Below are 10,039 nucleotides of genomic sequence, written 5' to 3'. Positions count from 1 at the left end.
AGCCCTTCGTATGGGCCCCACTTCCCGTTCCTTTCGGAGTCCTGGGCTACTGTAGCCTTCCCTCTGCTCCAGCGATCCCCCGGGAGGTGCCGGCGCCGCCGCGGGCGGAGGGAAGCAGGCGGCGCGCAGAGCGGCGCGGCGCGCGCTCGGCAGCCTCGGGCCGGCGGCAGCGCAGAGCCCCGCCCCCGCCCCGCCCCGCCGCCGGCCTGCGCGCACGCGCAGTGGGCCGGGCCCTCCTGGCGCACCACCCACCACCTGGGGACGTCGACCGCGCGCCGCGCGCCCGGCCTCATAAATGCGGCGGCGCCGGGCGTAGGAGCGCTGCGACCTGGAGGAGCCGGGCATTCTGACGTTTGGTGGCGTTGCGGCCCGCGCCTGAGCCCGTCCCGCTTCTCGCTGTGCCATGGCGGACGGGGGGAAGTCCTACAACGGTAAGTGCTGGCCCCGGGCCGGGGAGCGGGGCGATCTGGGGCCGGGTGGGCGGCGCCGGCCTAGGCCGCAGCCCCGGGGCGGGAGGCCGCGAGGAGCCCACGTCCGCGGGGAACGGTGGCGGCGCGGGCCGGGGCGAGGCGGCCCGGGCGGCCCCGCCGCACTCGAGGGTGGGCGCCCGAGTTGTTGACTGCGGGGTTCTGGCGTTGCGAGGAGCTGCGCTTCGCAGCGGGTGGCTCGGCGGCGGGGCGACGAGATGCCTTTGAACTTTGTGGGTGGCGGATCCCTGTCATTTCAGTGTGGCGGCCAGACTCTTTTTAATGTGAGTCAGTGCCCTGCTCATGGGCTACCTGTGCCCTATTATCTGTCGCGTCCAGTCGGTCTTGCCCCACTTCCTGCGGCTTTGACTTTGGTAAATGTTTTAGACTTACGCCAACTCGATGCCAGACCAAACACTGCGCTGGGTCCAGGGTAGTGGTTTGGAGCACACGACAGCCGAGGTTTAAATCCTGTGTTGGCTACACCAAGCTTGAGTGAGTTAAGCTCTCAGGCCTCATTTTCCACCCTCTTAGTGCAGGTAGAAACAGTATCTACCTCCTAAGTTTGCGTCCTGTGTGTGTGTGTGTTTGTGTGTGTGTGTGTGTGTGTGTGTGTGTGTGTGTGTGTGTGTGTGAGAAAATGAGATCATTCATAGAAAGTGCGTGGAGTATCATAGTGCCTGGCACTGGAGAAAGTTCTCAGTGAAAGTTAGCTATGCCTTCTGTTCATGTATTCTTTTTTTCTAGGGTCATTTCTTGAAATCCATTGTTTGCGTTAGACAGACCCTTTTTTGGGAGTCATGGACCTTTTTTTTAGGAAGCCGTTCCTACACACCAGGATTCAGAGGGTCATGTTCCTGGAGAGTATTTGAGGACCCTTGGTTAGCACCCTAGCTGCCACTAGATCCTGAATCTAGGATTTGTCTTCTGAGTTAGAAGACATTTCTGGCCAAAGAAACAAAGAGCTCACCCTCAAAGCTTCAGAGTGGCAGTTTAAAGTCCTTAAAAGGCCTTTAAAGTCCTTAAATTGATCATATTTGTAACTGACATTTGTGCTGTATAGGCACAAGAAGCAATTTACGGAAGGCTCTTGTAATCATTGTGATTGGTTGGTTTGAGGGGATGGGGGAGAGGTCATCATCCCAAGTATTGAGTGGGTTAAGTAGATTTGGGAGGCTGCGTGAAAGCAGATTTCAGGTAACCTTCAGAGGGTCTGAGTTGTGTCCAGTTCCACTTTTGGATCACTCACTTCCACATTCTGTTTCTCTTCTCTGGGACTCCAGTTTCTGTTTAATTTTTCAAAAGCCCTGCAGTTTCCCAGTGGTTTTCCCCTGATGCTGCCATCCCACAGAGAGGGCTCTTTCTCTGGACAGGCGGAGGAGTTTGCATGGAGTGTGGCCGATGTAGTTAGTGTGTACCTCATCCAGCAGGGTGCTGGCGGGAGACTGTCACAGCAGAAGCAGTTAGACCAGCGATGTGCCTTCTAATTTGTATTCTGTTTCCAACTCCAGAGCATGATGATCGAGTTAGTTTCCCTCAAAGGAGAAAGAAAGGCCGGGGTCCTTTCCGGTGGAAGTGTGGTGAGGGGAACCGTAGGTCTGGCAGAGGAGGTACTGGCATTCGGTCTTCCCGCCTTGAGGATGATGACAGAGATGTGGCAATGAGTGATGCCCAGGACGTTCCCCGAGTTCGATAGTAAGTATCTGGTTGTTCTGGTTTGACTTCAGTGACGTATTCATTTATATAGCCCTCTTACTCCATGGCATTTCTCTTCTTGCCTACCAGAGAGAAATGCCAGGACCCACTTAATGGTTGAACAGTTTTCGTTGTAGCCCAGATAAGAGTGCAGCAAGGTCTTTGAGAAGACATCCCTAGCATCTATGGATGTATCATTCTCTGCTTCTCCTCAGCAACCCCTATGCTGCGCGACCCAACCGTCGGGGTGATAATTGGCATGATCGAGACCGAATTCATGTTACTGTGCGGAGAGACAGAGTTCCTCCACAGAGAGGAGGGGCTGGCACCAGCCAGGACGGGACCTCGAAGAACTGGTTTAAGATTACAGTGAGTATCTTGGAAGTAGATGGTGCAGGAGGAGTGGGGGGCTGGGTTCAGAGTGAAGGTGTTTACTCTTCAACCATAAATCAGTCTTCTCAGCTGTTTATGCCACAGTCAGGTATCCATCCTTTCTCCTAAGGATCAATATCTTAGAACACCTGAGGGCAGGTTCAGAGAAGAAGTAGAAGGAACCTGTAGGATTGGGAGGAAAGGAGAGGTCATTTAAAGGGAAACGTGATACCTGGTTGGGAAGTGGAAACTGGTGTTTTCTTTAGAATCTTTTAAAGCTTGGCAGACTATATGAAAGAGCACTAGGTTGTATCTGCTGTTTTGCCTTAGTTACATGCTGTTCTCTTCTGTTTCTCTCATGTAGATTCCTTATGGCAGGAAATATGACAAGTCATGGCTCCTGAGTATGATTCAGAGCAAATGCAGTGTCCCTTTCACCCCCATTGAGGTAAGATAAGGCCTGAATGGCTGGCAGAGGGGCCAGATGGGCCAGGGGCTCTGGGTTCGAAGTCTACTGCTCTTGTTTTCTCCTGCAGTTTCACTATGAAAACACACGGGCCCAGTTTTTTGTTGAGGATGCCAGTACTGCCTCTGCATTGAAGGCTGTCAACTATAAGATTTTGGATCAAGAGAACCGAAGGGTGTGTATAAAGGGCCTGGCTTGGCTGGAGGCAGGGACTGGTACTCAGGGACCTGGGTCTTGGTCCTGGGGCTTAGGCTTCCCTAGAGTTCACCCTTCTTTATTTCTGCTCTGCAGATATCTATCATCATCAACTCCTCTCCTCCACCCCTTACTGTACAGAATGAACTGAAGCCAGAGCAAGTAGAGCAACTAAAGGTGAGGCAGGCTCAAGTCACGTGTTTCCACCCCAGTCCTAGCAGCTCTCATATCCCCACGCCCCTCCCCTCAAATACACAACCCCAGTAACCACTAAAGCCTTTTTCTTCCTCTGTAGCTGATCATGAGCAAACGATACGATGGCTCCCAACAAGCACTTGACCTCAAAGGCCTCCGTTTAGACCCAGGTATTGTTGGCAGCAATTCACAGATAGGTGGCGACAGCAGGATCTTTCAGGCGGGGAGGTTCAAGAATGGTTTGGTACTAATGCTGGCCTAGGCAGACCCTCTCACACTTCCCTTTTCTTCCTGAAGATTTGGTGGCCCAAAACATTGATGTCGTCCTGAATCGTAGAAGCTGTATGGCAGCTACCCTACAAATCATTGAGGACAACATTCCTGAGGTGAGGCCATCGCCCCGTTGTTGGGTGAGACAGATAGGATGGCGTTGGGAGGCGGATTTGTCTCTGATCCCCTCCCTGCTGATGCTTCCTCTCCCCACAGCTGTTGTCCTTGAATTTGAGCAGTAACAAGCTGTATAGACTGGATGACATGTCCAGCATTGTGCAGAAAGCACCCAACCTAAAGATCCTAAACCTCTCCAGAAACGAGGTGAGGACTGAGACCTGAATGTGCTGTGGTTGGGGTGGACAGAGGGTGAAGAGGACTTGCCAGTGGTGGCAAGAGGCAAAGGAAGGAGTTTCAGAGATGAGGTTCAGGGTTGAGGTGTGGGCATCTAGCTGGCTCTCTTTATTGGGGTCTCTTTTCCTTCCTTTTCTCCTTTGCAGTTGAAATCTGAGCGGGAATTGGACAAGGTAAAGGGGCTGAAGCTAGAAGAGCTATGGCTCGAAGAAAACCCCCTGTGCGACACCTTCCGAGACCAATCCACCTACATCAGGTCAGTTGTAGTCTCTGTCTCCCCTCCTGGGGACCTTCACCCCCTGGGAGGCTGAGTTAGTGCACCCTGACCAGTGCCCGTCTGCAGGAGATGTGCAGCCCTGAGCTGGAACCACCTGTCCTTGGGGAGGATCACATGTGCCTCCCTTCATCTTTCCATATGTCCTAGCTTTGCCCCATGTCGCCTTTCCTTTTTTTTTTTTTTTTTTTTAACCTGACTACTTGCTCACTGGTTCTGTGGCTTTTCTCCTTCTTTCCTGAACACAGCCTTTTCTAGAATCTCCCTACCCTATTGTTCCAGGAAGGGCACCCCCCCTTTTCTACCATGACTGGGGGTGTCTTGTATGTGCCCCATACATGGAGTTGTCTTGTGCCAAGAGCCTGACATACTGGGCTGAGAAAGCCCTCTCCCTGGGACTACATGCTGTTAGGCCAGTCCTCCTTTGTGCTATATTAGCCCCTCTTGCCCTTTTGCCAAGAGGGACCGACCGTCCTCTCACAATCCATTTGCCCACAGCTGTTGCCTGGGCTTTCTGCTCATGCTGAGGTTGAGGCCTCGTGGTGGCCAGTGCCATGGATCTGTCTCTCGCCCAGTGGTGTGAGCTGGGCCCTCCCTGGAGAAGAAACCTGGGTTCCCCAAGACATGTGACCAGAGCCGGGGCCCCGCCAGCAGGCGAGGGGATCCCAAGGCGGGTGCTGGGCGTGGAGGCCACGGGGGCATAGGCTACTCAGGAGACAGAACTGAACCTCTTGCGGAGGGTGTGCCCCTTCCTCACTCGCACACCTCACATCACCCTGCTTGGCCCCGGAGGATGGCTGGTTAGCCAGAGACGGGTAAGATTCCTCAGGGAAGGAACAACCTAAGACAGGCACAGTCGCAGAGGGGCCATCAGGAGAGAACTTGGGGGCCAACAGAGGTGGGGCACAGACCCTCACCCCCCCAACTTTGCAGGGGCCTGAACCCTCACCCCTTCAGAGGGAGGTCTCCTGCCCCCATGGCTGCTTTGCTTCCCACGCCCAGCTCAGATCGGGACCCAGGTAGCAGACAGACCTGGCTAACAGCAGCTGCCCTCTTGCTGTAACAAGGATTTGTGTCCCATTTCTACCTTGGACCACAGGGAAAGGGCAGCTGAAGGAAAGGGCTGTGTCAGGGTACCGCCTTCTTCCCTTTGCTCACCCTTTTTTCTGAATGCTTCCTTGCCTTGTAGTCCTTCCGCTTTCTCTTTCCTCCTCCTCTCTACTCCTCTGTCCCCCTTTCCCCTGGCCCTGCTCCATCCTGCCTTTCTCTCTTTCCCTTCTCCTTTTCTTTCCCTCGCTCCTTTCTTGGCCTCCCCTCTTCCTGATTCCCGCCTTGCTCATCTCCCTGCCCCAACATCCTGTGCCATCCCTGTGGTGTGTTCTGGTCTTGGCCACAGCCAGACCTGGCAGAACTGATGGATACCTGTTGAGGCAGCAGAGCCTCTGGGCTCCCACCCCATTCCCTCCTCCCGGGGCTGCACAGGTGAGTAGGTAGAAGGTAAGGGGGGCAGGGAGGGAAAGGAGGGCCTGGGCTTAAAGCCTGGGCTGAGAGTGCTGCTCTGTGGCGCTGGGGGTCAGGCAGAGAAGAGAGTCAGCCTTCAAGGTAGTCATTGCTGGGTGCCCAGGTGAGGTGGGGAGGGGCCATGCTTCTCGGAGCTCAGAGGCTGGGAGGAGGGAGAGAATGACTAAGGTGGGATGGGCTGTCCCTCGGGTGTTGGTGTATTTGCTCCTAGAGCAGTGAGGAGGCACGGTGGCTCTGAAGCATCACTCACTTCTGTCCCGTTCTTGACAGCGCCATTCGTGAACGATTTCCCAAATTATTACGCTTGGTAAGTTCATGACTTTCTTCATGCTCTTCTAACAAGCGTAGCATCTTACCAAGGTTTTGCCTAACATGTGTTTGTGTGACCATTAATTTGGGGGCATGGAGCCCCTTGAAAATCCAGCAAAGACTATAATCCTCCTTCTGGGAAAAATGCCTCTTGACAAAGTGGCATCTGTCAGGATCTGTGTCTCTTTCACACTTGACCTCTGTCCCCCTACGCTTAGTTTTTGCATTTTATTACTCATCCAGCCTTTCTCTATTTTACACTATCAACTGTCACTTCCTTTCGGCAGGATGGCCATGAGTTACCCCCACCAATTGCCTTTGATGTTGAAACCCCCACAACGTTACCGCCCTGCAAGGTGAGAAAGGGGGACAGAGTTAGGACTTGTGTTGGGAGGAGAGTCTTGGTCACATGGTCCTAATAGCTGTTTGATGCTAGGGAAGCTACTTTGGAACAGAGACCCTGAAGCACCTGGTCCTGCACTTCTTGCAGCAGTAAGTAGCCAGGGCCCTGAGGCGGGGGAGAGGCAGGCAGCCCCAGCACAGCTCACTCTTGAGAGCTACTGGGTCCCTTTGTGGATCCGGACTGAGGAGCACAGACCTTCCCTTTTGTTTTCCCCACAGGTACTATGCAATTTATGACTCTGGAAACCGGCAGCGGCTCCTGGACGCATACCACGATGGAGCCTGCTGCTCCCTGAGCATCCCTTTCACCCCCCAGAACCCCGCCCGGTGAGCATCACAGCCCAGACCTGCCCACGACCAGGGCTGCTCAGCAGGTACCGGCCGGCACTGCTTAGCGTCCCCGTGGCTCTGACCACCATCTCCTTTCCCTCTTATTCCCCAGAAGCAACTTAGGCGAGTACTTCAAAGACAGCAGGAACGTGAAGAAACTTAAAGACCCCAGTAAGTGTGTGGTAGACCAGAACAGGATGGGAAGGAGTCGGCCACGAGGCTCGGGAGCACAGGGCAGCTCCTAACCTTGGCTTCTGCTCCACCCACAGCCCTGCGGTTCCGGCTGCTGAAGCACACACGGCTCAATGTCGTCGCCTTCCTCAATGAGCTGCCCAAGACTCAGCACGACATCAATTCCTTCGTGGTCGACATAAGTGCCCAAACAGTAAGCACTTTTTTCTTCCCTGACAGCCTGGACTTGGGGAAGGGGCAGTTCAGGGCCAGGGGGACTCGGGCTCTGGCTGGGAGCCTGCATGGTCACTGTGCTGCTTCTCTTTCAGAACACATTGCTGTGTTTTTCTGTCAATGGAGTCTTCAAGGAAGGTGAGTGTCTTTGGAGTCCCGTTTGCAGAGCAGTTCTTTCCCCAGCTAGTCTTTCGGAGCTCTCCCAGCTTCCCAGCTACCTCTCTTCCTTTTCCCTGACCTTGTGTTCTGCCCCCAAGCCATCTTCATTTGGCCCATCCTCTCCACCTATCTTTCCTGGCTGGGATATGGGAAAAGCCTGAGGATTAGGACACAGCCTTTGGAGTGAGGCAGGTCTGGGCTTCTATCCCAACCTTGGTCCTCTGTATCTGTGGGCAATTTACATTACTTCTGAGCCTCAGATTCCTTATGTGCAAAAGGGGGTTAGTAACAGCCATCTCCTAGTGGTGCTGTGGAGTGACTTATAGAGTATGAGCGGCTCTCAGGGGTCATCACCATTGTTATCACTGCAGTGGATGGAAAGTCTCGGGATTCTTTGCGAGCCTTCACGCGGACGTTTGTCGCTGTTCCAGCCAGCAATTCAGGGTAAGTGTTTGGTTTGTCACATGGGCTTCTAGTCCGTCCATGGCCAGTGCTGTGGGAATTGGGGAGGGTGGGGGTGGAGTTAGTCCTCAGGGTATTTTCAGAATTTCAGGAAGGTAAGGGGGAATCAAAGGAGGCAGCTCACATAGTGGTGAGCAGCTTGGCTCCAGAGTTGGACTGGCTGGGTTTTTCAGTCTAGCTCTACCACTCTGCTAAGGGCCAGTTTCCTCATCTGAACATTGGTGTAACTATTCACTTCCTGAATCGGTTGTGAAGATAAATGGGAGATAAGAACTGTCTGTGGTTCAGGGCAGAAGGTACAATTCTGTTGTGTTTGGTAGACGATTCCATCTGTGGAGTCCATGGGAAAGTCTATGTCAATAAAACGATAAAAGGTAATACCTAAAAAAAAAAAAGGTAATAACTTAGAGTGGGAGGGGACCTTATAGGTATTGTAGATCCAGAGTGAAGTGTCAATGAGAATAGGAATGATGTTGGGAGGATGAGATTATCTGTGTTTGTTCAACTATCTAAAGTACTTTTTGTCCCCAAGGCTGTGCATTGTAAATGACGAGCTGTTTGTGCGGAATGCCAGCCCTGAGGAGATCCAAAGAGCTTTCGCCATGCCTGCGCCCACACCCTCCTCCAGCCCAGTGCCCACCCTCTCCCCAGAGCAGCAGGAAATGCTGCAGGCATTCTCTACGCAGTCTGGCATGAACCTCGAGTGGTCCCAGAAGTGAGTGCTGGTCATGTGTACCAATGGGGTAAACTGAAGTAGGGCTGGTAGTGAATGAGAGAGCTCCTGAAATTTTAAAACCCAAAGTATTTTTATCGCTTAAAAAAAAGCCCTGGCCAGTGTGGCTCAGTTGGTGAGCATTGTCCCATGCACCAAGAGGTTGCTGGTTTGCCCAGCCAGCGTGGCTTAGCTGTTGAGCATTGACCTATGATCCAGGAGATCCCGGTTCGATTCCCAATCAGGTCACATGCCTGGGTTGCGGCCTTGATCCCCAGTGGGGGCGTGCAGGAGGCAGCTAATTTGTTGATGTTTCTCTCTTATCAATGTTTCTCTCTTCCTCCCTCCCTTCCTCTCTCTAAAAATCAATAAAAAGTCTTTAAATTAGTGTAACAAAATTTAAAGCCAAAATGAAGTTCCTTTATATATACTGTTCTGCAACTTACTTTTTTTACTTACCCCATGAACATCTTCTCCTATAAGTCACCTTAGTCATCTTTTTTTAATTGATTTCAGAGAGACAAACATCGATGTGAGAGAGAGATATGGATCAGTTGCCTCCTGTACGTGCCCCAGTGGGGGATCGAGCCCAAATCCCGGGTATGTGCCCTGACTGGGAATTGAACTCGCCATCCTTCGGTGTACAGGATGATGCTCCAACCAGCCGAGCCACACCAGCCAGGGTGTAGTCTTCTTGATAGCTATTTAATACGTATTCCTTTGTGTTCGATAGGCCGACAGTAAATGTGGATTTTTACTAATTTTTCATTTGTATTAATTGTGCAAAAATGTATATAATTGTTGGGGACTTGGGCAAGTGTGTGTATAGAATGGGTTTTGAAGTGGTATTTAGTGATCAGTGTGACTGGTTCTAATGGACGTGCCTGTTCTTCCCCACTCCAGGTGCCTTCAGGACAACAACTGGGACTACACCAGATCTGCCCAGGCCTTTACTCATCTGAAGGTAAAGTTTGAGAACACAATGGCAAAAAGACATATCTTTGGGCCTTCAAGAGGGTTGAGTAATGGGTAGGGGGAACCTGGCTCTAATGACCTTTCATTTTTCTCTCAGGCCAAGGGTGAAATCCCAGAGGTGGCGTTCATGAAGTGATCCCTAGTCAGTCCCAGAAGCAGCCCCCTGTAAATAGCCCCCGGATATTGATGTCTTGCCATGGTAGCCGTCTCTTCCTCTCCGGCCTGGCCTGAGGCCACCCTGTGACTGTGACGGAGGAGGGAGGCTGCTGGATCCCTCTCCTCACCTGCCTTCTGGAAGACTTTTCAGAAGATTGAGCCTCACTGGTGCCAGGAAGCCAAAGGTTCCTCTGTAGAACTGACACTAAACTACTCGAAGGACTGAGGTGCTTTGTGTACTTACCCCCAGGATCCCCGGTCCCCCTACTTTTTAAGATAAAGAGTGATACTGTATTTTGTGTCCTGTGTGCTGCATTGTT

At 52.5% G+C, this 10,039-nt stretch overlaps 1 protein-coding gene across 2 annotated transcripts; it reads left to right on the top strand.

Moving 5' to 3' along the window:
• The first annotated feature begins 277 nt into the window (after positions 1–277).
• Positions 278–10,013, top strand: NXF1 (nuclear RNA export factor 1). 2 transcript variants are annotated; one of them, XM_087821928.1, is made up of 21 exons: positions 278–431; positions 1,979–2,162; positions 2,378–2,531; positions 2,899–2,982; positions 3,071–3,175; positions 3,292–3,372; positions 3,491–3,560; positions 3,688–3,776; positions 3,877–3,984; positions 4,161–4,270; positions 6,080–6,116; positions 6,406–6,474; positions 6,555–6,610; positions 6,740–6,847; positions 6,963–7,021; positions 7,120–7,235; positions 7,351–7,393; positions 7,786–7,858; positions 8,409–8,591; positions 9,492–9,552; positions 9,661–10,013. In XM_087821928.1, exons 1-21 carry the CDS (start codon positions 404–406, stop codon positions 9,697–9,699), a joined length of 1,857 nt encoding a protein of 618 aa, XP_087678054.1. In that variant the 5' UTR covers positions 278–403; the 3' UTR covers positions 9,700–10,013. The 2 variants fall into 2 exon arrangements, with proteins under 2 accessions (XP_087678054.1, XP_016071861.2); XM_016216375.2 differs by lacking the exon at positions 278–431 and having other exon boundaries at positions 1,151–2,162.
• Positions 10,014–10,039: the final 26 nt, after the last annotated feature.

This window comes from Miniopterus natalensis, chromosome 11 (assembly GCF_054644295.1).
Source record: "Miniopterus natalensis isolate mMinNat1 chromosome 11, mMinNat1.hap1, whole genome shotgun sequence".
Taxonomy (NCBI): Eukaryota; Metazoa; Chordata; class Mammalia; order Chiroptera; family Miniopteridae; genus Miniopterus; species Miniopterus natalensis.
Note: the sequence above shows the minus strand (reverse complement) of the source record. Positions and strands in the feature narration are given on the sequence as shown.

Coding starts and splice junctions, on each gene's coding strand:
- NXF1 (XM_016216375.2), top strand. CDS start 1,942: ATGTGCCTTCTAATTTGTATTCTGTTTCCAACTCCAGAGCATGATGAT. Junction 3,777..3,876: donor TTGAGGACAACATTCCTGAG/GTGAGGCCATCG, acceptor CTCTCCCCACAG/CTGTTGTCCTTGAATTTGAG. Junction 6,848..6,962: donor ACCCCCCAGAACCCCGCCCG/GTGAGCATCACA, acceptor CTTATTCCCCAG/AAGCAACTTAGGCGAGTACT.